General features: G+C 47.9%; 1 protein-coding gene across 2 annotated transcripts in view; it reads left to right on the top strand.

Annotated features, from left to right (window-relative positions):
• Positions 1–2304: 2304 nt before the first annotated feature.
• LOC140374136 (mothers against decapentaplegic homolog 4-like) overlaps positions 2305–23615 on the top strand; it is a 29305-nt gene continuing 7994 nt past the window's right edge. The window contains exons 1-8 of one of the 2 annotated variants that reach the window (XM_072460943.1): positions 2306–2473; positions 4161–4203; positions 4276–4537; positions 8617–8797; positions 21448–21573; positions 21637–21786; positions 23327–23428; positions 23501–23554. In XM_072460943.1, coding sequence (XP_072317044.1) covers positions 4166–4203; positions 4276–4537; positions 8617–8797; positions 21448–21573; positions 21637–21786; positions 23327–23428; positions 23501–23554 — 913 coding nt within the window. In that variant the 5' untranslated portion in view covers positions 2306–2473; positions 4161–4165. Of the gene's footprint in view, positions 2474–4160; positions 4538–8616; positions 8798–21447; positions 21574–21636; positions 21787–23326; positions 23429–23500; positions 23555–23615 lie in introns of both variants that reach the window. The other variant, XM_072460942.1, reaches the window with a different exon arrangement.

The raw sequence follows: 23615 nt of genomic DNA, 5'->3' as shown, positions 1-23615 counted from the left end.
TTCTGGAGCTGGTTCTGGTTCTGGAGCTGAAGCTGGTTCTGGAGCTGAAGCTGGGTCTGGAGCTGGTTCTGGAGCTGGGTCTGGAGCTGGGTCTGGAGCTGGAGCTGGTTCTGGAGCTGGGTCTGGAGCTGAAGCTGGTTCTGGAGCTGAAGCTGGGTCTGGAGCTGGTTCTGGAGCTGGTTCTGGAGCTGGTTCTGGTGCTGGTTCTGGTACTGGTTCTGGAGCTGGTTCTGGTGCTGGTTCTGGAGCTGGTTCTGGAGCTGGTTCTGGAGCTGGTTCTGGAGCTGGTCCTGGTTCTGGAGCTGGTTCTGGTACTGGTTCTGAAGCTGGTTCTGGTTCTGGAGATGAAGCTGGTTCTGGAGCTGAGGCTGGTTCTGGAGCTGGTTCTGGTTCTGGAGCTGAAGCTGGTTCTGGTTCTGGAGCTGGGTCTGGAGCTGGTTCTGGAGCTGAAGCTGGCTCTGGAGCTGGTTCTGGAGCTGGTTCTGGAGCTGGGTCTGGAGCTGGTTCTGGTTCTGGAGCTGAAGCTGGGTCTGGAGCTGGGTCTGGAGCTGGTTCTGGAGCTGGGTCTGGAGCTGGTTCTGGAGCTGGTTCTGGTGCTGGTTCTGGTACTGGTTCTGGAGCTGATTCTGGTGCTGGTTCTGGAGCTGGTTCTGGAGCTGGTTCTGGAGCTGGTCCTGGTTCTGGAGCTGGTTCTGGTACTGGTTCTGAAGCTGGTTCTGGTTCTGGAGATGAAGCTGGTTCTGGAGCTGAAGCTGGTTCTGGAGCTGGTTCTGGTTCTGGAGCTGAAGCTGGTTCTGGTTCTGGAGCTGGGTCTGGAGCTGGTTCTGGTTCTGGAGCTGAAGCTGGCTCTGGAGCTGGTTCTGGAGCTGGTTCTGGAGCTGGTTCTGGAGCTGGTTCTGGTTCTGGAGCTGAAGCTGGTTCTGGAGCTGAAGCTGGGTCTGGAGCTGGGTCTGGAGCTGGTTCTGGAGCTGGTTCTGGAGCTGGGTCTGGAGCTGGTTCTGGAGCTGGTTCTGGTTCTGGTTATGGAGCTGAAGCTGGTTCTGGAGCTGAAGCTGGTTCTGGAGCTGGTTCTGGAGCTGGGTCTGGAGCTGGTTCTGGAGCTGGTTCTGGAGCTGAAGCTGGTTCTGGAGCTGAAGCTGGGTCTGGTTCTGGAGCTGGTTCTGGAGCTGGGTCTGGAGCTGGTTCTGGTTCTGGAGCTGAAGCTGGTTCTGGAGCTGGTTCTGGAGCTGGAGCTGGTTCTGGAGCTGAAGCTGGTTCTGGAGCTGAAGCTGGGTCTGGAGCTGGGTCTGGAGCTGGGTCTGGAGCTGAAGCTGGTTCTGGAGCTGAAGCTGGTTCTGGAGCTGGTTCTGGAGCTGGTTCTGGAGCTGAAGCTGGTTCTGGAGCTGGTTCTGGAGCTGGTTCTGGAGCTGGTTCTGGAGCTGGGTCTGGAGCTGGTTCTGGAGCTGAAGCTGGTTCTGGAGCTGAAGCTGGGTCTGGAGCTGGTTCTGGAGCTGGGTCTGGAGCTGAAGCTGGGTCTGGAGCTGGTTCTGGAGCTGGTTCTGGAGCTGGTTCTGGAGCTGGTTCTGGAGCTGGGTCTGAACAGCCAAACCTGAGGATCAGTTTGGACAAAACAAACAAAACGAATGCTAACATCTTTTAGCTAACAATGTGTTGCTATGGTAACAATCACTTGTTTGATCAAACCTGATCTGACACAGAACAAGTTTGCATTTTTAAGGTGCTCAAGGGTCCGCCACCTGCTCGCCCCCTCGACTGATAAATGAGGCTCAGAACCTTGTGTCTCTGTGGGAGGAGCTACTTTAAGGTCTGGTCTTTATGTCTCTGTGGGAGGAGCATGTCTCAGTTGGAGGGACATGTCCCTCCCGCAGAGACATCTGTGGATCAAGTGGATTCATTGGGACACGTGTGTGGAGCTGCAGTACCGCCGTCCGCCGCCAGGGCACGTGATTCATGGTCTGAGCCGCACTTTTATTTTCTATTATTTTTAGCGCGTGCTGGAGTTGCCTCACTTCCTGTTATGTCTGGCGTCTGGGCGCGTGACCCGAGCGTCTGGAGCGTGCGCGCGCAGCAGACAGACGCACGCGCACACACACACACACACACAGACAGACACACATACACACACACACACACACAGACAGACACACACACACTCACACACACACACACACACAGACAGACACACATACACACACACACACACACACACACACACTCACACACACACACACACACACACACACACACACACTCACACACACACACACACACACACACACACACTCACACATACACACACACACACACACACACACACACACTCACACACACACACACACACACACAGACAGACCGGAGCCACAGCAGCAGCAGGTCTGACGGGTCTGACGCACCGCACTCTCCCCGGACACGAGCGCTCATCCCCGGCACAGACAAACCCGCTCTGCCCGCGGGCTCCGGAGCCTCAGGTACCGTGACAACTGTTGATAACGTTTAGTCCCGGCTCCGGTTTGGACCAGGATTAGACCCGGCTCAGACCTGCGAGAGGCGTCTTTACGTTTCTTCTGCATTTCCATCTGAAAACAGGGTTTCTACCTCGTTTAGCCTCATTTAGTCCTGGTTTAGCCCTGGTTTAGTCCTGGTTTAGTCCTGGTTTAGCCCTGGTTTAGTCCTGGTTTAGTCCTGGTTTAGTCCTGGTTTAGCCCTGGTTTAGACCTGGTTTAGTCCTGGTTTAGTCCTGGTTTAGTCCTGGTTTAGTCCTGGTTTAGTCCTGGTTTAGCCCTGGTTTAGTCCTGGTTTAGTCATGTGTCTTCTTCTTTGGTGTTACATTACTTCCATCTACTGTAGTTGTACGTCTTCAGTACTGTATTTTCTGGACTATAAGTCGCACCATAGTGTGGCCGGGGTGCGACTTATATGTGATATCATTTGTCATTTTCACACTGATAACCAAAAGTGATTTGGGGTAATACTGATACTGTGCTAAATGTGTTAGCATGTTAGCATGTTAGCATGTTCTTTATGCTATAGTTATCTGAATAACTTTTCATATGCTACGCTAACATACCAGACACTTACCACAGTTCTGTCCGTGCGTGATGTAGCTGAATGTTAGCGTTAGCATATGTACACCTATTCACCATGTCATATGCACTTTAAACTAACCCAGGACTAAGGTGTAAGCTAGATATAAACTACTACCAACTAACTAAACCTAAACTAGGACTAAACCAGAATTAAACCATGAATAACTAGCAAAATGGTTTATCTTCTGGTGTTACAGACTTGTCTTTGTGGGATCTAATGGGATCTGGTGGGATCTAACGGGATCTAATGGGGTCTGGTGGGATCTAACGGGATCTAATGGGGTCTGGTGGGATCTAACGGCATCTGGTTGGATCTGGTGGGATCTAACGGGATCTAATGGGGTATAGTGGGATCTGGTGGGGTCTGGTGGGATCTGGTAATGTCTAATGGGATCTGGTGGGATCTAATGGGGTCTGGTGGGATCTAACGGCATCTGGTGGGATCTAACGGGATCTAATGGGGTATAGTGGGATCTGGTGGGGTCTAATGGGGTCTGGTGGGATCTGGTAATGTCTAATGGGATCTGGTGGGATCTAATGGGGTCTGGTGGGATCTAACGTCATCTGGTGGGGTATAGTGGGATCTGGTAATGTCTAATGGGATCTGGTGGGATCTAATGGGGTCTGGTGGGATCTAACGTCATCTGGTGGGGTATAGTGGGATCTGGTAATGTCTAATGGGATCTGGTGGGATCTAATGGGGTCTGGTGGGATCTAACGTCATCTGGTGGGGTATAGTGGGATCTGGTAATGTCTAATGGGATCTGGTGGGATCTAATGGGGTCTGGTGGGATCTAACGTCATCTGGTGGGGTATAGTGGGATCTGGTGGGATCCAATGGGATCTGGTGGGATCTAATGAGGTCTGGTGGGACCTAATGGGATCTGGTGGGATCTAATGAGGTCAGTTGGGATCTAACGGGATCTTGTGGGATCTAATGAGGTCTGGTGGGATCTGTGCTGGTCAGAGAGGTTGTAAGCGCAGAATGGCAGTCACGTCTTTGTCCTTCTGCCCCGGGTGTGACGCAGAAGTGTCCCCCAGAACACGGCCTGATGCTGGTGTTTTGTGTTCCAGAGATCATGTCCTTGTCTGACGCGGCTCCTGCCTCAGATCTCAGGTCAGGTCTTGGCTCGGGTCCTGGCCCTGGTTGTAGTCCGGGTCTTGGCTCGGGTCCTGGCCCTGGTTGTAGTCCGGGTCTTGGCTCGGGTCCTGGCCCTGGTTGTAGTCCGGGTCTTGGCTCGGACCCGGTCCACAGCGCCGTACACAGTTTGCAGCGTCTGTGTCAGCCGGGGGAGAGCGAGGGCTTTTCACGCAGAGCCATCGAGAGTCTGGTCAGGAAACTGAGAGAGAGACGAGAAGAGCTGGACGCGCTGGTCACCTCCGTCACCACCAGGGGGCGCCAGCCTGGACTCTGCGTAACCATCCAGAGGACGCTGGACGGACGGCTGCAGGTACAAACACCCCAAAGTCTCCGGGAAAGTCTCCTGACCTCTGACACCTGAGCAGGGACGTCCAGTGGTCATCGTGATGATTCAGGTCATAATCGTGATGATGATGATTCAGGTCATAATCGTGATGATTCAGGTCATAATCGTGATGATGATGATTCAGGTCATAATCGTGATGATTCAGGTCATAATCGTGATGATTCAGGTCATAATCGTGATGATTCAGGTCATAATCGTGATGATGATGATTCAGGTCATAATCGTGATGATTCAGGTCATAATCGTGATGATTCAGGTCATAATCGTGATGATTCAGGTCATAATCGTGATGATTCAGGTTCAGGTCATAATCGTGATGATTCAGGTCATAATCGTGATGATTCAGGTCATAATCGTGATGATGATGATTCAGGTCATAATCGTGATGATGATGATTCAGGTCATAATCGTGATGATTCAGGTCATAATCGTGATGATGATGATTCAGGTCATAATCGTGATGATTCAGGTCATAATCGTGATGATTCAGGTCATAATCGTGATGATGATGATTCAGGTCATAATCGTGATGATTCAGGTCATAATCGTGATGATTCAGGTTCAGGTCATAATCGTGATGATTCAGGTCATAATCGTGATGATGATGATTCAGGTCATAATCGTGATGATGATGATTCAGGTCATAATCGTGATGATTCAAGTCATAATCGTGATGATTCAGGTCATAATCGTGATGATTCAGGTCATAATCGTGATGATTCAGGTCATAATCGTGATGATGATGATTCAGGTCATAATCGTGATGATTCAGGTCATAATCGTGATGATTCAGGTCATAATCGTGATGATTCAGGTTCAGGTCATAATCGTGATGATTCAGGTCATAATCGTGATGATGATGATTCAGGTCATAATCGTGATGATTCAGGTCATAATCGTGATGATTCAGGTCATAATCGTGATGATGATGATTCAGGTCATAATCGTGATGATTCAGGTCATAATCGTGATGATTCAGGTCATAATCGTGATGATTCAGGTCATAATCGTGATGATGATGATTCAGGTCATAATCGTGATGATTCAGGTCATAATCGTGATGATTCAGGTCATAATCGTGATGATTCAGGTCATAATCGTGATGATTCAGGTTCAGGTCATAATCGTGATGATTCAGGTCATAATCGTGATGATTCAGGTCATAATCGTGATGATGATGATTCAGGTCATAATCGTGATGATTCAGGTCATAATCGTGATGATTCAGGTCATAATCGTGATGATTCAGGTTCAGGTCATAATTGTGATGATTCAGGTCATAATCGTGATGATGATGATTCAGGTCATAATCGTGATGATGATGATTCAGGTCATAATCGTGATGATTCAGGTCATAATCGTGATGATTCAGGTCATAATCGTGATGATGATGATTCAGGTCATAATCGTGATGATGATGATTCAGGTCATAATCGTGATGATTCAGGTCATAATCGTGATGATTCAGGTCATAATCGTGATGAGTCATAATCGTGATGATTCAGGTCATAATCGTGATGATGATGATTCAGGTCATAATCGTGATGATTCAGGTCATAATCGTGATGATTCAGGTCATAATCGTGATGATGATGATTCAGGTCATAATCGTGATGATTCAGGTCATAATCGTGATGATTCAGGTCATAATCGTGATGATTCAGGTCATAATCGTGATGAGTCATAATCGTGATGATTCAGGTCATAATCGTGATGATTCAGGTCATAATCGTGATGATTCAGGTCATAATCGTGATGAGTCATAATCGTGATGATTCAGGTCATAATCGTGATGAGTCATAATCGTGATGATTCAGGTCATAATCGTGATGATGATGATTCAGGTCATAATCGTGATGATTCAGGTCATAATCGTGATGATGATGATTCAGGTCATAATCGTGATGATTCAGGTCATAATCGTGATGATTCAGGTCATAATCGTGATGATGATGATTCAGGTCATAATCGTGATGATTCAGGTCATAATCGTGATGAGTCATAATCGTGATGATTCAGGTCATAATCGTGATGAGTCATAATCGTGATGATTCAAGTCATAATTATTTCACTTGACTTTATTCTCCAGAAAACTACATGTTATTTGTTCTTTTTCATTGAGAAAATTTGATATCAGAATTAGGTCTGCAAGATTAAAGTCTCTGGTCCTGGTTCGGTCTTGTCTCTGGTCCTGGTCCTGGTCCTGGTCCTGGTCTTGTCCCTGGTCCTGGTCCTGGTCCTTGTCTTGTCTCTGGTCCTGGTCCTGGTCCTGGTCCTGGTCTTGTCTCTGGTCCTGGTCCTGGTCCTGGTCCTGGTCCTGGTCCTGGTCCTGGTCCTGGTCCTGGTCCTGGTCCTTGTCTTGTCTCTGGTCCTGGTCCTGGTCCTGGTCCTGGTCCTGGTCCTGGTCCTGGTCCTGGTCCTGGTCCTGGTCCTGGTCCTGGTCCTGGTCTTGTCTCTGGTCCTGGTCCTTGTCTTGTCTCTGGTCCTGGTCCTGGTCCTGGTCCTGGTCCTGGTCCTGGTCCTGGTCCTGGTCCTGGTCCTGGTCCTTGTCTTGTCTCTGGTCCTGGTCCTGGTCCTGGTCTTGTCTCTGGTCCTGGTCCTGGTCCTGGTCCTGGTCCTTGTCTTGTCTCTGGTCCTGGTCCTGGTCCTGGTCCTGGTCTTGTCTCTGGTCCTGGTCCTGGTCCTGGTCCTGGTCCTGGTCCTGGTCCTGGTCCTGGTCCTGGTCCTGGTCCTTGTCTTGTCTCTGGTCCTGGTCCTGGTCCTGGTCCTGGTCCTGGTCCTGGTCCTGGTCCTGGTCCTGGTCCTGGTCCTGGTCCTGGTCCTGGTCTTGTCTCTGGTCCTGGTCCTTGTCTTGTCTCTGGTCCTGGTCCTGGTCCTGGTCCTGGTCCTGGTCCTGGTCCTGGTCCTGGTCCTGGTCCTGGTCCTGGTCCTTGTCTTGTCTCTGGTCCTGGTCCTGGTCCTGGTCCTTGTCTTGTCTCTGGTCCTGGTCCTGGTCCTGGTCCTGGTCTTGTCTCTGGTCCTGGTCCTGGTCCTGGTCCTGGTCCTGGTCCTGGTCCTGGTCCTGGTCCTGGTCCTGGTCCTGGTCCTGGTCCTGGTCCTGGTCCTGGTCCTGGTCCTGGTCCTGGTCCTGGTCCTGGTCTTGTTTTGTCTGGGACACAGGAAAGAGGCGGAGCTTCTCTGCAGCTGTCGAGTCACAAAATCTCCTGATTTTACTTTTCTCTGTTTTATTTTCATATTTGACCCGAGTTTCTGCCACAAACTGTCATAAACTTCCTTCCCTCCTTCCTTTCTCCTTCCCTTCCTCCTTTCCCTCCTTCCTTCCTTCCCTCCTCCTTCCCTTCCTTCCTCCCTCCCTTCCCTCCTCTTTCCCTTCCTCCTTTCCCTCCTTCCTTCCTTCCTTCCTTCCTTCCTCCCTCCTTCCCTTCCTCCCTCCCTTTCCTTCCTCCCTTCCCTCCTCCTTCCCTTCCTCCCTTCCTCCCTCCCTTCCCTCCTCTTTCCCTCCTCCTTCCCTCTTCCTTCCTTCCTCCTTCCCTTTCCTTCCTCCCTTCCCTCCTCCTTCCCTTCCTCCCCCCTTCCCTCCTCTTTCCCTTCCTCCTTTCCCTCCTCCTTCCCTCTTCCTTCCTTCCTCCTTCCCTTCCTCCCTCCCTTTCCTTCCTCCCTTCCCTTCTCCTTCCCTTCCTCCCTTTGTTCCTCCTTCCCTCCTCCTTCCTTCCCTCCTTCCTTTCTCCTTCCCTCCTCCCTTCCTCACTTCTTCCTTCTCTCCTCCCTTCCTCCCTCCTTCCCATCCTCCCTTCCCTCCTCCTTCCCTTCCTCCTTTCCCTCCTTCCTTCCCTCCTCCTTCCCTCCTCCTTCCTTCCTTCCTTTCTCCCTCCCTCCTTCCCTTCCTCCCTCCTTCCCTTCCTCCCTTCCCTCCTCCTTCCCTTCCTCCCTCCTCCCTCCCTCTTTCCCTCCTCCTCTGTGTTTAGTCTTGATGCTTCAGCCTTGGCCTCAGTCTCCTCTTTCCTCTAGTTTTCATCAGTTTGTCGTTTCCTTCTCTCTTTCAGGTTGCCGGGCGTAAAGGTTTCCCTCATGTGATTTACGCTCGTTTGTGGCGTTGGCCCGACCTTCACAAGAACGAGCTCAAACACGCCGCCTTCTGCCGCTTCGCTTTCGACCTGAAGTATGACAGCGTCTGCGTCAACCCGTACCACTACGACCGAGTGCCCGCGCCCTCGGGCCTCACAGGTACGACCCCGCGCCCTCAGGCACGACCCAGCGGCCTCAGGCACGACCCGGCTCCCTCAGGTACGACCCCGCGCCCTCAGGTACGACCCCGCGCCCTCAGGTACGACCTTCAGGCCTCAGGTACGACCCTCGGGCCTCAGGTACGACCCTCAGGCCTCAGGTACGACCTTCAGGCCTCAGGTATGACCCCGCGCCCTCATGTACGACCCTCAGGTACGACCCTCGGGCCTCAGGTACGACCCTCAGGCCTCAGGTATGACCCCGCGCCCTCAGGTACGACCCTCGGGCCTCAGGTAAGACCCTCAGGCCTCAGGTATGACCCCGCTCCCTTGGGTACGACCGTCAGGCCTCAGATACGACCCCGCGCCCTCAGGTACGACCCTCGGGCCTCAGGTACGACCCCGCGCCCTCAGGTACGACCCCGCGCCCTCAGGTACGACCCTCAGGCCTCAGTTACGACCCCGCGCCCTCAGGTACGACCCTCGGGCCTCAGGTACGACCCTCGGGCCGTACCTCGGGCCTCAGGTACAACCCTCAGGCCTCAGGTACGACCCCGCGCCCTCAGGTACAACCCCGCGCCCTCAGGTACAACCCCGCGCCCTCAGGTACAACCCCGCGCCCTCAGGTACGACCCTGCGCCCTTAGGTACAACCCCGCGCCCTCAGGTACGACCCTCAGGCCTCAGGTACGACCCCGCGCCCTCAGGTACGACCCTCAGGCCTCAGGTACGACCCTCAGGCCTCAGGTATGACCCCGCTCCCTCAGGTACGACCCTCAGGCCTCAGGTATGACCCCGCGCCCTCAGGTACGACCCTCAGGCCTCAGGTACGACCCTCAGGCCTCAGGTATGACCCCGCTCCCTCAGGTACGACCCTCAGGCCTCAGGTATGACCCCGCGCCCTCAGGTACGACCCTCAGGCCTCAGGTACGACCCTCAGGCCTCAGGTATGACCCCGCTCCCTCAGGTACGACCCTCAGGCCTCAGGTATGACCCCGCGCCCTCAGGTACGACCCTCGGGTCTCACAATTACGACCCGGCTCCCTCAGGTACGACCCTCAGGCCTCAGGTATGACCCCGCGCCCTCAGGTACGACCCTCGGGTCTCACAATTACGACCCGGCTCCCTCAGGTACGACCCTCAGGCCTCAGGTATGACCCCGCTCCCTCAGGTACGACCCTCAGGCCTCAGGTATGACCCCGCACCCTCAGGTCCAACCCTCGGGCCTCAGGTACGACCCTCAGGCCTCAGGTATGACCCCGCTCCCTCAGGTACGACCCCGCACCCTCAGGTACGACCCTCGGCCCTCAGGTACGACCCCGCGCCCTCAGGTACGACCCCGCACCCTCAGGTACGACCCTCGGCCCTCAGGTACGACCCCGCGCCCTCAGGTACGACCTTCGGGCCTCAGGTACGACCTCGCACTGTGTGTGCACTATAATGACGCATTTTGTGGACATTTTAGTTTTTCTTCACATCATGAACTTTTTAATCTTTAGTTTGGGCTCGCTCTGATTGGTCAGAACAGTCACATGGCACATGAGCCCGCCAAGCCCCCGGAAGCCAAGATGGCCGCCATTGAAGCCTATGGAGCTGCTCATTGGCTCATGGTTCCAAAAAAGTGTTTTAGTTCCGCATTACTTCCTGAACAGTGGTATAACTCCTCCCACTTTTGTGAGGTCATCGCCGTGAGGCTTTGGCGTCGGGAGCGCGCACGTCACAGCAGCGTGAACGACTGAGAAGAGTCAACACCGACTTTTGGAATAATTCGGCTTGAAATAGTCTGTTTACGTAACGTATAATGATGAATTGTTATATCCATAAATATACATGTATCATGTTGTAAAGCTCTGATATTCATCATTATTTATATCATTATAAAGAAGTGTTAAGATACAAAGTCCAGTTTAATGACAATGAATGACATTTAGAGGTTTAATAACGTCCTCATCATTTTCTGTAGTTTTTGGTTTGGGTATTTATTTTGTTATTAACTTTTCAGTTATTTATTTACATAATATAATTTGGCCAATATGCATTTTTTTAATCAAATGAGATGAAATATAAAATATAATCATCGATTCTGTTACATAATTGAGTTAAACAGTATTTAATTATATTCACTTTTTCCTTTTTGGAGCACTTTGAGAAGAAGGCACTGTCCTCATTCTCAGGCTCCGCCCCAAAACTGTGGCTCCGCTATGTCGATGATACGTTTGTAACAATCAAGAAACAAGAGCTGGAAACCTTCTCTGATCACATCAATGCTGTGGACCCACATATCAGGTTTACAAGAGAAGACGCTAAGGAGAATCGCTTGGCCTTTCTTGATTGTTCCACGATCAGAGGAGAGGACGGGAAACTCCAAATAGAAGTATATAGGAAACCTACACACACGGACCAGTATCTGCTCTTTGGTTCCAACCACCCACTACAGCACAAGCTGTGATCAGAACCTCACAACACAGAGGACAAGAGGTGTCCACCAGCTCAGAGGACGAGAGGTGTCCACCAGCTCAGAGGACAAGAGGTGTCCACCAGCTCAGAGGACAAGAGGAGCCCACCAGCTCAGAGGACAAGAGGTGTCCACCAGCTCAGAGGACAAGAGGTGTCCACCAGCTCAGAGGACAAGAGGTGTCCACCAGCTCAGAGGACAAGAGGAGCCCACCAGCTCAGAGGGCAAGAGGTGTCCACCAGCTCAGAGGACAAGAAGAAAGAGGAAAAACATGTGTGAAATGCCCTCTCAGCCTGTGGTTTCCCCGCTTGGGCTCTCAACAGAGTGAAGAGAACCAAGAAGCAGGACCAAAGGGAAACTGAACAGAGAAGGAAGGGTGTTTCTATCCCTTATGTGTCTGGCCTGTCGGAAAAACTGCAGAGAATTTTTAGACAACACGAAGTCCCTGTTTATTTTAAACCAGGAAACACTTTAAGACAAAAACTGGTTCACCCAAAGGACAAGTTGCCGACTCAAAAACAGAGCAATGTAGTTTATTCGATCCAATGCAGTGAAGAAAGCTGTAAAGAACGGTACATAGGTGAGACAAAACAGCCTCTACACAAGAGGCTCTATCAGCACAGAAGAAATACTAGTTCAGGACCACAGAGTGCCGTGCATCTCCATCTTGAAGCCTCTAATCACTCGTTTGAAGACGGTGAGGTGAAGGTTTTAAGCAGGAGAAAAGATGGTTTGAAAGAGGAGTTAAGGAAGCTATTTTTGTTAAAAAAGAAAGACCTTCTTTAAACAGAAATGGAGGGCTAAGGTTTCATCTTCCTGTTATTTATAATGGGATTCTGAACCCCTGGAAAGGTAGAGGACCAGGACCAGGACATTTAGATGTCCTCAGGTCCTCAGGGTGGTTGAGCCAGGGTCTCACAAAGACAAAGAGGATTCTAATAGTCCATTAAGATTCTGAATAGGCTCGGTAGATACAAGGGGGAGTTTCTGTTGAAACAAACAACTCTTTCTACTTCAGGAAGGCTCCTCCCAATGGGCGGGGCTTACCACAGAACAGTATTAATATCAGAGTTCTCCACCTAAATTCTTTTATTGACAATGACTCTTGGATGAGAGTCGAAACGTCTATTTTTTCAAACTGAGTCCAGATGAAACAACTGAAGCTTTTTCTACTGTGGAACACGCCTGGACCAATGAGGGACACGCCCACACTTTTTCCTTTTGTGTGGTTTTTGTGTCATGTCAATCTTTAATAAATACAAACACATTTGCTTATTAATGTATTTAATAAGAATAATGAACATGAATGAATTTGTTCAATAAATGTAAATCTGTTTATAACTACAAATGATAAATTGATTTCAGCCACAGTTTTAGTTGAGTTTTAAAGCTACAATGTGGTTAAATTGTCTCCTTATTCAGGAGTTTTGGAGTCTGTTGTTCATTATTATTATTATCATTAGAATCAGAAAAGGTTTATTCCATTGTCAAAGAACAGAATTCACAAACAGTGGAACTTGCTTTGGTGATTCAGTGCAACATAAAAATATTAACAAAGATAAAACTACCTGTAAGTCAAATAGAACAAACTGAATAAGATAAGATATTCATTTATTGTCCACACATGAGGAAATTTTGTTGTTGCAACACAGTAGATCCAGAGGAAAAGGACAGAAAAGTTATAGGAAGTTTAAAAACACTCTTAATAGAAGAACTCTTATAAACAGTGACCTGTAGTGACCTGTAGTGACCTGCAGTGACCTGCAGTGACCTGTAGTGACCTGTAGTGACCTGCAGTGACCTGTAGTGACCTGTAGTGACCTGCAGTGACCTGCAGTGACCTGTAGTGACCTGCAGTGACCTGTAGTGACCTGTAGTGACCTGTAGTGACCTGTAGTGACCTGCAGTGACCTGTAGGGACCTGTAGTGACCTGCAGTGACCTGCAGTGACCTGTAGTGACCTGCAGTGACCTGTAGTGACCTGCAGTGACCTGTAGTGACCTGCAGTGACCTGCAGTGACCTGTAGTGACCTGTAGTGACCTGTAGTGACCTGCAGTGACCTGTAGTGACCTGTAGTGACCTGCAGTGACCTGTAGTGACCTGTAGTGACCTGTATCAAATCAAATCAATTTATTTTTGTAAGGCCCAAAATCACAACAACAGTTGCCTCTGAGGGCCACAGGGAGAAATGAATCAACAATGTCTGTGGTGGCGATGGAGTCAGACAATGTCTGTGGGGACGAGGGACGATGTCCCAGGGTCCTCTGTCCTTAGACTCTCCTTCTCGGCCAGGAAAAACTACAAAAAAAAAAAAAAAAACCTCTTTGGGAAAAAAGCGTAGAAACCTGGAGGAGTTCCAGTGAAGGAGAGATCCCACTCTCACAGACGGACAGACGGACACAAGGAGACTGGAGCTGGACCCACTCTTCAGGCAGAAGAGGGACCGACTGAGGCGAACTGGACCCACTCTTCAGGCAGATGAGGGACCGTCCACACGGGGCAGGGACCACTTCACCAGGGGAGGGGCATCTGGGTCCACAGGTCCTCAGGAGTGAGAGAAAGAAAAGAAGGCGGTGAACAGTTTGCAAGTGGAATCAAAAAATAAATATTGTTTGATAGCATAAGTAGTCAGAAGAAGAGGATAGTGCTCAAGCTGTCATACTTCCCCCAGCACAGTTACTCCTAGGGCAGCGTAGCTGAAGCTGTGGGTTTATGTTTCTGTTCCTAACTACTCTGACCATAAGCGATTTCGAAGAGGAACGTTTTAAGCCTGGACTTAAATGAAGAGACTGTGTCAGCGTATTTAACATGGGTCGGGAGCTGATTCCATAACACAGGAGCTTGGGAGCTAAACGCTCTGCCTCCTACAGTACTTTTAGAGACTCTTGGGACCACCAGAAGGCCGACATTCTCAGAACGAAGAGCTCTGTTTGGATGATATGGTTCTAGAGCATCTTTGAGGTGGGAGGGGCCATGTCATTTATGGCTTTGTAGGTCAAGAGTAGAATTTTAAATGTGATTCTAAACTGGACAGGAGCCAGTGAAGAGACTCCAGCACCGGTGTAATGTGCTCTCTTCTGTTAGTTCCTGTTTGTAATCTTGCTGCTGCATTTTGAACCAGTTAAAGCTTTTTATGGAGCTTTTAGGACCTGCTGTGAGCAGGAGTTACAGGAGAATCTAGTCGTTACAAATGCAGGAGACGTTTCAGCTTCACTTTTAGGCCGGATTCTTATGATTTTGGCTCTTGTTGCGCAAATGGAAATAGTCTGTTTTACAAGATTGATTTATATGAGCTTTAAATGAGAGCTCCTGGTCAAATAAGACTCCAAGGTTTCTTACAGTAGAACTGGAGGCTTCACTGACATTGTCCAGTGTGACTATCTGCTCTGATAGAGCGTCTCGTACATGTTTAGGACCAGCACAATGACCTCGGTTTGTTCAGGGTTAAGAAGCAGGTAGTTTAGTGTCATCCAGGTTTTTATCTCCTTCACACAAGCTCTAAGTCTGTACTTGATCGCTCTGATCAGGTTCATTGATAAATACAGCTGAGTGTCGTCTGCACCTGACCATGTGACCTGACCATGTGACCTGACCATGTGACCTGATCATGTGACCTGACCATGTGACCTGACCATGTGACCTGACCATGTGACCTGACCATGTGACCTGATCATGTGACCTGACCATGTGACCTGATCATGTGACCTGACCATGTGACCTGACCATGTGACCTAACGGCAGCATATAAAGAGGAAACAGAATTGGACCGAGTACTGACCCCTGTGGCACACCGTAAATGACTTTAGAGCAGGTGAGGAGCTCTGGTTTACATGAACAAATTGGAACCTATCAGATAAATAGGATTTAAACCAGCTGAGGGCGGAGCCTCTGAGGGCGGGGCCTCTGACACCTACATCACGTTCTAACCTCTGCAGTAGAATGTTGTGGTCGATGGTCAAACGCTGAGGTCCAACAGAACCAGGACTGAGACCAGTCCATCGTCAGCGGCTAATAACAAATCATTTGTGACTTTAACTAGTGCAGTTTCAGTGCTGTGGTGGGCTCTGAACCCTGACTGGAAAACTTCAAATAAGTTATTGTCCTGCAGGTGGCGACAAAGCTGTTTTACTACAACTTTTTCAAGGATTTTAGAGACGAAGGGAAGATTTGAAATAGGTCTGTAGTTTACCAATAGGTCGGGATCTAGATTAGGCTTTTTCAGAAGAGGTTTAATGACTGCATGTTTGAAGGACTGTGGAACATAGCCACTTTGGAGTGAAGTATTTATTATATTAAGAATAGGGTCTATAATTAGGGGAAGAATGTCTTTGAGGAGCTTGGAATGGGGTCTAGGACACAAGTTGAGCTTTTAGAGGACATAATGGCTGAAGTTATCTCTCTTGATCAACAGCTGAACATTTCTAAGTTTACAGGTGGATTTATATGGGACGTTAGATTTACAGCTTGGGCTAGTTCAGGGCTAATAGCGGGGGTAATTTCATCTAATTTATCTCTGATTGTTTTTATTTTATTATTAAAAAATAGGAGGAAATCATCAGAGCTAAGTGTAGCTGGGAGTGAGGGCTCTACTGCTGTGACAGTTTGTTACCATGGCTACAGTGCTGAAAAGGAATTTAGTGTTACTTGTGTTGACTTCTATTAGATGTGAATAATATTTGGTTCTGGCCTCACACAGAGCTGCTGACAGGACAGGAGCAACTTTTCCTGCTTTTAGAGATTCTTCTGTGTGAGCGCGACAAAATAATCCCTCTAACTTTCTAACTCTTTGTTTATGTGAACGCAGTTCTTGGTTGTACCAGGAGGAGGCGCTTTGACCTAATGATCACATGACGTGATCACATGACGTGATCACATGACGTGATCACATGACGTGATCACATGACGTGATCACATGACATGATCACATGACATGATCACATGACAGGATCACATGACATGTCACATGACATGATCACATGACATGATCACATGACATGATCACATGACATGTCACTGAATATTGGCTCTATTATTTCTTTGACTTTTGAGATATATTTTTCAGATATTGTCCTTTTCATTATAACTTTATTTTGTGGGACTGGATGATCTTTAAGAATAAACTGGAAGGTAATTAGGAAATGATCTGACAATATAGGGTTTTGAGGGAGGACAATGAGGTCACTAATCTCTGTTCCATACGTTAGGACAAGATCCAGAGTGTTCTTGTGAGTGTGAGTCGCTTTATTTACATTCTGAGTGAAACCAATGTTGTCTAACAAGGCGCTGAAGGCATTACTGAGAGCGTCATCATTCATGTTCACGTGGATATTAAAGTCTCCAACTATAACTATTTTATCCCAGGCTAACACTAAGTTTGATTTAAAGTCAGAAAACTCTGTTAAAAACTCTGAGTAGGGACCAGGAGGTCGGTAGATAACTATGAACAAAACTCCTTTTTGGTTTTTCATATTTGGACATGTGATTGACAGCATAAGGCTTTCAAATGAGTGAAATGCATTGTTAGTTTTAGGGCTCATGAGTCGCTTGAGTGTGAGATCACTGCCACACCACCACCTCGGCCTGTGCTCCTGGCAGTCTGAAAGTTAACATGGCTGGGTGGGGTTAACATGAGTGGGTGGGGTTAACATGGGTGGGTGGGGTTAACATGGGTGGGTGGGGTTAACATGGGTGGGTGGGGTTAACATGGGTGGGTGGGGTTAACATGAGTGGGTGGGGTTAACATGGGTGGGTGGGGTTAACATGGGTGGGTGGGGTTAACATGGGTGGGGTTTACATGGGTGGGTGGGGTTAACATGGGTGGGTGGGATTAACATGAGTGGGTGGGGTTAACATGGGTGGGTGGGGTTAACATGGGTGGGTGGGGTTAACATGGGTGGGTGGGGTTAACATGGGTGGGTGGGGTTAACATGGGTGGGTGGGGTTAACATGGGTGGGTGGGGTTAACATGGGTGGGTGGGGTTAACATGGGTGGGGTTTACATGGGTGGGTGGGGTTAACATGGGTGGGTGGGGTTAACATGGGTGGGTGGGGTTAACATGGGTGGGTGGGGTTAACATGGGTGGGTGGGGTTAACATGGGTGGGTGGGGTTAACATGAGTGGGTGGGGTTAACATGGGTGGGTGGGGTTAACATGGGTGGGTGGGGTTAACATGGGTGGGGTTTACATGGGTGGGTGGGGTTAACATGGGTGGGTGGGGTTAACATGGGTGGGTGGGGTTAACATGGGTGGGTGGGGTTAACATGGGTGGGTGGGGTTAACATGAGTGGGTGGGGTTAACATGGGTGGGTGGGGTTAACATGGGTGGGTGGGGTTAACATGGGTGGGGTTTACATGGGTGGGTGGGGTTAACATGGGTGGGTGGGATTAACATGAGTGGGTGGGGTTAACATGGGTGGGTGGGGTTAACATGGGTGGGTGGGGTTAACATGGGTGGGTGGGGTTAACATGGGTGGGGTTAACATGGGTGGGTGGGGTTAACATGGGTGGGTGGGGTTAACATGGGTGGGTGGGGTTAACATGGGTGGGTGGGGTTAACATGGGTGGGTGGGGTGGACTCATTTAGTCTGACGTAGTCGTCTTGTTGAAGCCACGTTTCAGTTAGAGCTGAAGATCTATGTTATAGTCACTAATTAATTCATGAACTAAGAGCGATTTGGAGTAAATTGCTCTAATGTTTAGCAGTCCACATTTTACGTGTTTATTCATTTGTATATTTGTGTCATTTGTGATTGTTATTTTCCTTAAGTTATTTGGGCTGAGCCTGAAATAGTTTTTCTGAGATGTGACTTTTTGGCATTATTTGTACGAGGGACACGAGGGACACGAGAGACACGAGGGACACGAGGGACACGAGGGACACGAGAGACACGAGAGACACGAGGGACACGAAGGACACGAGGGGCACGAGAGACACGAGGGACACGAGGGACACGAGGGACACGAGAGACACGAGGGACACGAGAGACACGAGGAACACGAGAGACACGAGGGACACGAGAGACACGAGGGACACGAGAGACACGAGGGACACGAGGAACACGAGGGACACGAGGGACACACACAGTCTCTATCTGTCTTGAATCTGAACACTTCACATGTAACAGAGCGGGCGAGAGTTCAGCGACAGAGGAGCGTCTTACACTGCTGCTCTGCACCTGGGGCTCATCCCTAGATGGTCACTTAACACGACTAAGACTATCGGTCTGCAGTGACCTGTAGTGACCTGTAGTGACCTGTAGTGACCTGCAGTGACCTGTAGTGACCTGTAGTGACCTGTAGTGACCTGCAGTGTAGTGACCTGTAGTGACCTGTAGTGACCTGTAGTGACCTGCAGTGTAGTGACCTGTAGTGACCTGTAGTGACCTGTAGTGACCTGCAGTGACCTGCAGTGTAGTGACCTGTAGTGACCTGTAGTGACCTGTAGTGACCTGCAGTGTAGTGACCTGTAGTGACCTGTAGTGACCTGTAGTGACCTGCAGTGTAGTGACCTGTAGTGACCTGTAGTGACCTGTAGTGACCTGCAGTGACGTGATTGACACATTTACATTTGGCTCAAACACAAAAGTTCATCTTTTCACATTTATTCATTTAAAGTTAGAACCAAAAGTCGTTACTTTTGCAACAGATGAAACATTAGAAGTTAGAACATTAGACGTTAGAACATTAGAAGTTAGAACATTAGAAGTTAGAACATTAGAAGTTAGAACATTAGACGTTAGAACATTAGAAGTTAGAACATTAGAAGTTAGAACATTAGAAGTTAGAACATTAGAAGTTAGAACATTAGAAGTTAGAACATTAGAAGTTAGAACATTAGACGTTAGAACATTAGAAGTTAGAACATTAGAAGTTAGAACATTAGAAGTTAGAACATTAGAAGTTAGAACATTAGAAGTTAGAACATTAGAAGTTAGAACATTAGACGTTAGAACATTAGAAGTTAGAACATTAGAAGTTAGAACATTAGACGTTAGAACATTAGAAGTTAGAACATTAGAAGTTAGAACATTAGAAGTTAGAACATTAGAAGTTAGAACATTAGAAGTTAGAACATTAGAAGTTAGAACATTAGAAGTTAGAACATTAGACGTTAGAACATTAGACGTTAGAACATTAGAAGTTAGAACATTAGAAGTTAGAACATTAGAAGTTAGAACATTAGAAGTTAGAACATTAGAAGTTAGAACATTAGAAGTTAGAACATTAGAAGTTAGAACATTAGAAGTTAGAACATTAGAAGTTAGAACATTAGACGTTAGAACATTAGAAGTTAGAACATTAGAAGTTAGAACATTAGACGTTAGAACATTAGACGTTAGAACATTAGACGTTAGAACATTAGAAGTTAGAACATTAGAAGTTAGAACATTAGAAGTTAGAACATTAGAAGTTAGAACATTAGAAGTTAGAACATTAGAAGTTAGAACATTAGAAGTTAGAACATTAGAAGTTAGAACATTAGAAGTTAGAACATTAGAAGTTAGAACATTAGAAGTTAGAACATTAGAAGTTAGAACATTAGAAGTTAGAACATTAGAAGTTAGAACATTAGACGTTAGAACATTAGACGTTAGAACATTAGAAGTTAGAACATTAGAAGTTAGAACATTAGACGTTAGAACATTAGACGTTAGAACATTAGAAGTTAGAACATTAGAAGTTAGAACATTAGAAGTTAGAACATTAGAAGTTAGAACATTAGAAGTTAGAACATTAGAAGTTAGAACATTAGAAGTTAGAACATTAGACGTTAGAACATTAGAAGTTAGAACATTAGACGTTAGAACATTAGAAGTTAGAACATAATTCACATGTTTCTGGACATATTCTATAGAAAACAAGCCTGTGCTTTGTTTAAACACCTCATGATGAAATATGTCATAAACCTTTACATTTATGTCAGATATGACACAGTTATATTTGAATTATTGGTTCTTTTTGCACATCATACAAACATCACTTTATTTCCTTCTTCCTCTAGTTTTCTTTGGTCTGTTTTTAACCTTTTGTCTCTTACAACATTTTGTTGGAGAAATAATGAGTTCTTTATTTGCAGAAGCACGAGCCATCGCCACGTGTTGTTCCAATGTATCTTTGTGTCGCTAAACGTTAGCTCGTGTTAGCTCGTGTTAGCTCGTGTTAGCTCGTGTTAGCTCGTGTTAGCTCGTGTTAGCTCATGTTAGCTCGTGTTAGCTCATGTTAGCTCGTGTTAGCTCGTGTTAGCTCGTGTTAACTGTGTAATCGTTGATTTACACTTCATATGGAACGATGTGTGAATCGTGAGGAATGACAAACAACTTACGTGTCTCGTGCTCTCGTCTCGTCACATGTTCTTCTGCTTGTGTTTAGTTTCTTCTGCTTGTGTTTAGTTTCTTCTGCTTGTGTTTAGTTTCTTCTGCTTGTGTTTAGTTTCTTCTGCTTGTGTTTAGTTTCTTCTGCTTGTGTTTAGTTTCTTCTGCTTGTGTTTAGTTTCTTCTGCTTGTGTTTAGTTTCTTCTGCTTGTGTTTAGTTTCCGTCACGTGTTCTCCTGAGGCTCGTTCATGAGGGTCACGTGCGCGCTCGGTGCGCGTACACCGTTCTCCAGGAGGTTAAAATGTATTTTTTAAGTATTTTAGAAACAGTTGAAGAGTGAAATTCCTTCTATTTTATTTTTTAGACTAAAAACAATTTTGCATGTTCGTTCATTTTAGAGGCCGAACTCCTGAAATGGTCCGACCAAAAGGCTGCATTCTGCAGAGTGACCACTACTCACTGTGGAGCCAGAGGCAGAGGGGGCGTGGCCACTACTCACTGTGGAGCCAGAGGGGGCGTGGCCACTACTCACTGTGGAGCCAGAGCCAGAGGGGGCGTGGCCACTAATCACTGTGGAGCCAGAGGGGGCGTGGCCACTACTCACTGTGGTGCCAGAGGGGGCGTGGCCACTACTCACTGTGGTGCCAGAGGCAGAGGGGGCGTGGCCACTACTCACTGTGGAGCCAGAGGGGGCGTGGCCTATCCAGATCATATAATACATCCATGGAGCCCGCACTGTAGCTGCTAAAGTGGCAACACTCGCTAATGAGCCCTCCTATTGGCTTAAAACGGCGGCCATGTTTGTTGGGCGGGGCTTGACTTGAGTGTAGTGACCCTAGAGTCCATCAGGGGGCAAACTGACCCTGTGCCTGTTCTCTTTCAGGTCCTCAGACCATCATAAAGGAGGAGCTGGTCCAGGACTGTCTCCACCTGGACCTGACCCCGCCCCTCGATCCTTACCAGCCCCGCCCCCTCTCCATATATCCCAGCATGCACCTGTCGCCCGCAGGTGTGTTCATGTGACCTCAGGAATTTCTCTGAGCTCAGGTGTGATTCTGCCTGTGTCCTGCAGGTGGCGCCGGCTGCAGTCCAGGACTCAACGAGGTCCAGGGTCTGATCCACATGAGTCCAGGACCAAGCCCCCCTCCCCCCCTCGCCCCTAGTCCAGACTACAGCCCTGGACCGGAGACCGGACCAGAGACCGGACCAGAGACCCACACAGGTCCAGTTTAAGTCCAGTTTAAGTCCAGTTTAAGTCCAGTTTAAGCCCAGACAAAGACCCACACAGGTCCAGTTTAAGTCCAGTTTAAGTCCAGTTTAAGTCCAGTTTAAGCCCAGACAAAGACCCACACAGGTCCAGTTTAAGTCCAGTTTTAAGTCCAGTTTAAGTCCAGTTTAAGCCCAGACAAAGACCCACACTGGTCCAGTTTAAGTCCAGTTTAAGTCCAGTTTAAGTCCAGTTTAAGTCCAGTTTAAGTCCAGTTTAAGCCCAGACAAAGACCCACACTGGTCCAGTTTAAGTCCAGTTTAAGTCCAGTTTAAGTCCAGTTTAAGTCCAGTTTAAGTCCAGTTTAAGCCCAGACAAAGACCCACACTGGTCCAGTTTAAGTCCAGTTTAAGCCCAGACAAAGACCCACACAGGTCCAGTTTAAGTCCAGTTTTAAGTCCAGTTTAAGTCCAGTTTAAGCCCAGACAAAGACCCACACAGGTCCAGTTTAAGTCCAGTTTAAGTCCAGTTTAAGTCCAGTTTAAGCCCAGACAAAGACCCACACTGGTCCAGTTTAAGTCCAGTTTAAGTCCAGTTTAAGTCCAGTTTAAGTCCAGTTTAAGTCCAGTTTAAGCCCAGACAAAGACCCACACTGGTCCAGTTTAAGTCCAGTTTAAGTCCAGTTTAAGTCCAGTTTAAGCCCAGACAAAGACCCACACTGGTCCAGTTTAAGTCCAGTTTAAGGCCAGTTTAAGCCCAGACAAAGACCCACACAGGTCCAGTTTAAGTCCAGTTTTAAGTCCAGTTTAAGTCCAGTTTAAGCCCAGACAAAGACCCACACAGGTCCAGTTTAAGTCCAGTTTAAGTCCAGTTTAAGTCCAGTTTAAGCCCAGACAAAGACCCACACAGGTCCAGTTTAAGTCCAGTTTAAGTCCAGTTTAAGTCCAGTTTAAGCCCAGACAAAGACCCACACTGGTCCAGTTTAAGTCCAGTTTAAGTCCAGTTTAAGTCCAGTTTAAGTCCAGTTTAAGCCCAGACAAAGACCCACACTGGTCCAGTTTAAGTCCAGTTTAAGTCCAGTTTAAGTCCAGTTTAAGTCCAGTTTAAGTCCAGTTTAAGCCCAGACAAAGACCCACACTGGTCCAGTTTAAGTCCAGTTTAAGTCCAGTTTAAGTCCAGTTTAAGTCCAGTTTAAGTCCAGTTTAAGCCCAGACAAAGACCCACACTGGTCCAGTTTAAGTCCAGTTTAAGTCCAGTTTAAGTCCAGTTTAAGTCCAGTTTAAGCCCAGACAAAGACCCACACTGGTCCAGTTTAAGTCCAGTTTAAGTCCAGTTTAAGTCCAGTTTAAGTCCAGTTTAAGCCCAGACAAAGACCCACACTGGTCCAGTTTAAGTCCAGTTTAAGCCCAGACAAAGACCCACACTGGTCCAGTTTAAGTCCAGTTTAAGTCCAGATTAAATCCAGATTAAGTCCAAATTAAGTCCAAATTAAATCCAGTTTAAGTCCAGACAAGGTCCAGCACAGCCCACATTTAAATTTGTCTTGTTGTTACAGAATCCTGGTCGAATGCCCCCTACAGCCCAATTGGTCTACAGTCTCAAAGTGGGAGGAGCCTGCACCCTTTACATCATCACCCACCGACCAATAACCACTACTGTGAGTCCAGCTGTAACTAACAGCCACCAGGGGGCGCTAGGACTGAGTGACTTTCTCCTTTGTGTGTTTCAGGGACACAACAGCAGAACAACGCTCAGTATCAGCCCCCAGTGTCCAGCCACCCAGGTGACCAGCCCCGTTTAGACCTGGTTTAGACCTGGTTTAGACCTGGTTTAGTCCTGGGTTA

This window comes from Eucyclogobius newberryi, unplaced genomic scaffold, assembly GCF_026437365.1.
Source record: "Eucyclogobius newberryi isolate DKJ021-1_F unplaced genomic scaffold, fEucNew1.0.hap1 SCAF_3, whole genome shotgun sequence".
Taxonomy (NCBI): Eukaryota; Metazoa; Chordata; class Actinopteri; order Gobiiformes; family Gobiidae; genus Eucyclogobius; species Eucyclogobius newberryi.
The sequence above is the reverse complement of the archived record's forward strand: the minus strand, read 5'-3'. Positions and strand labels throughout refer to the sequence as shown.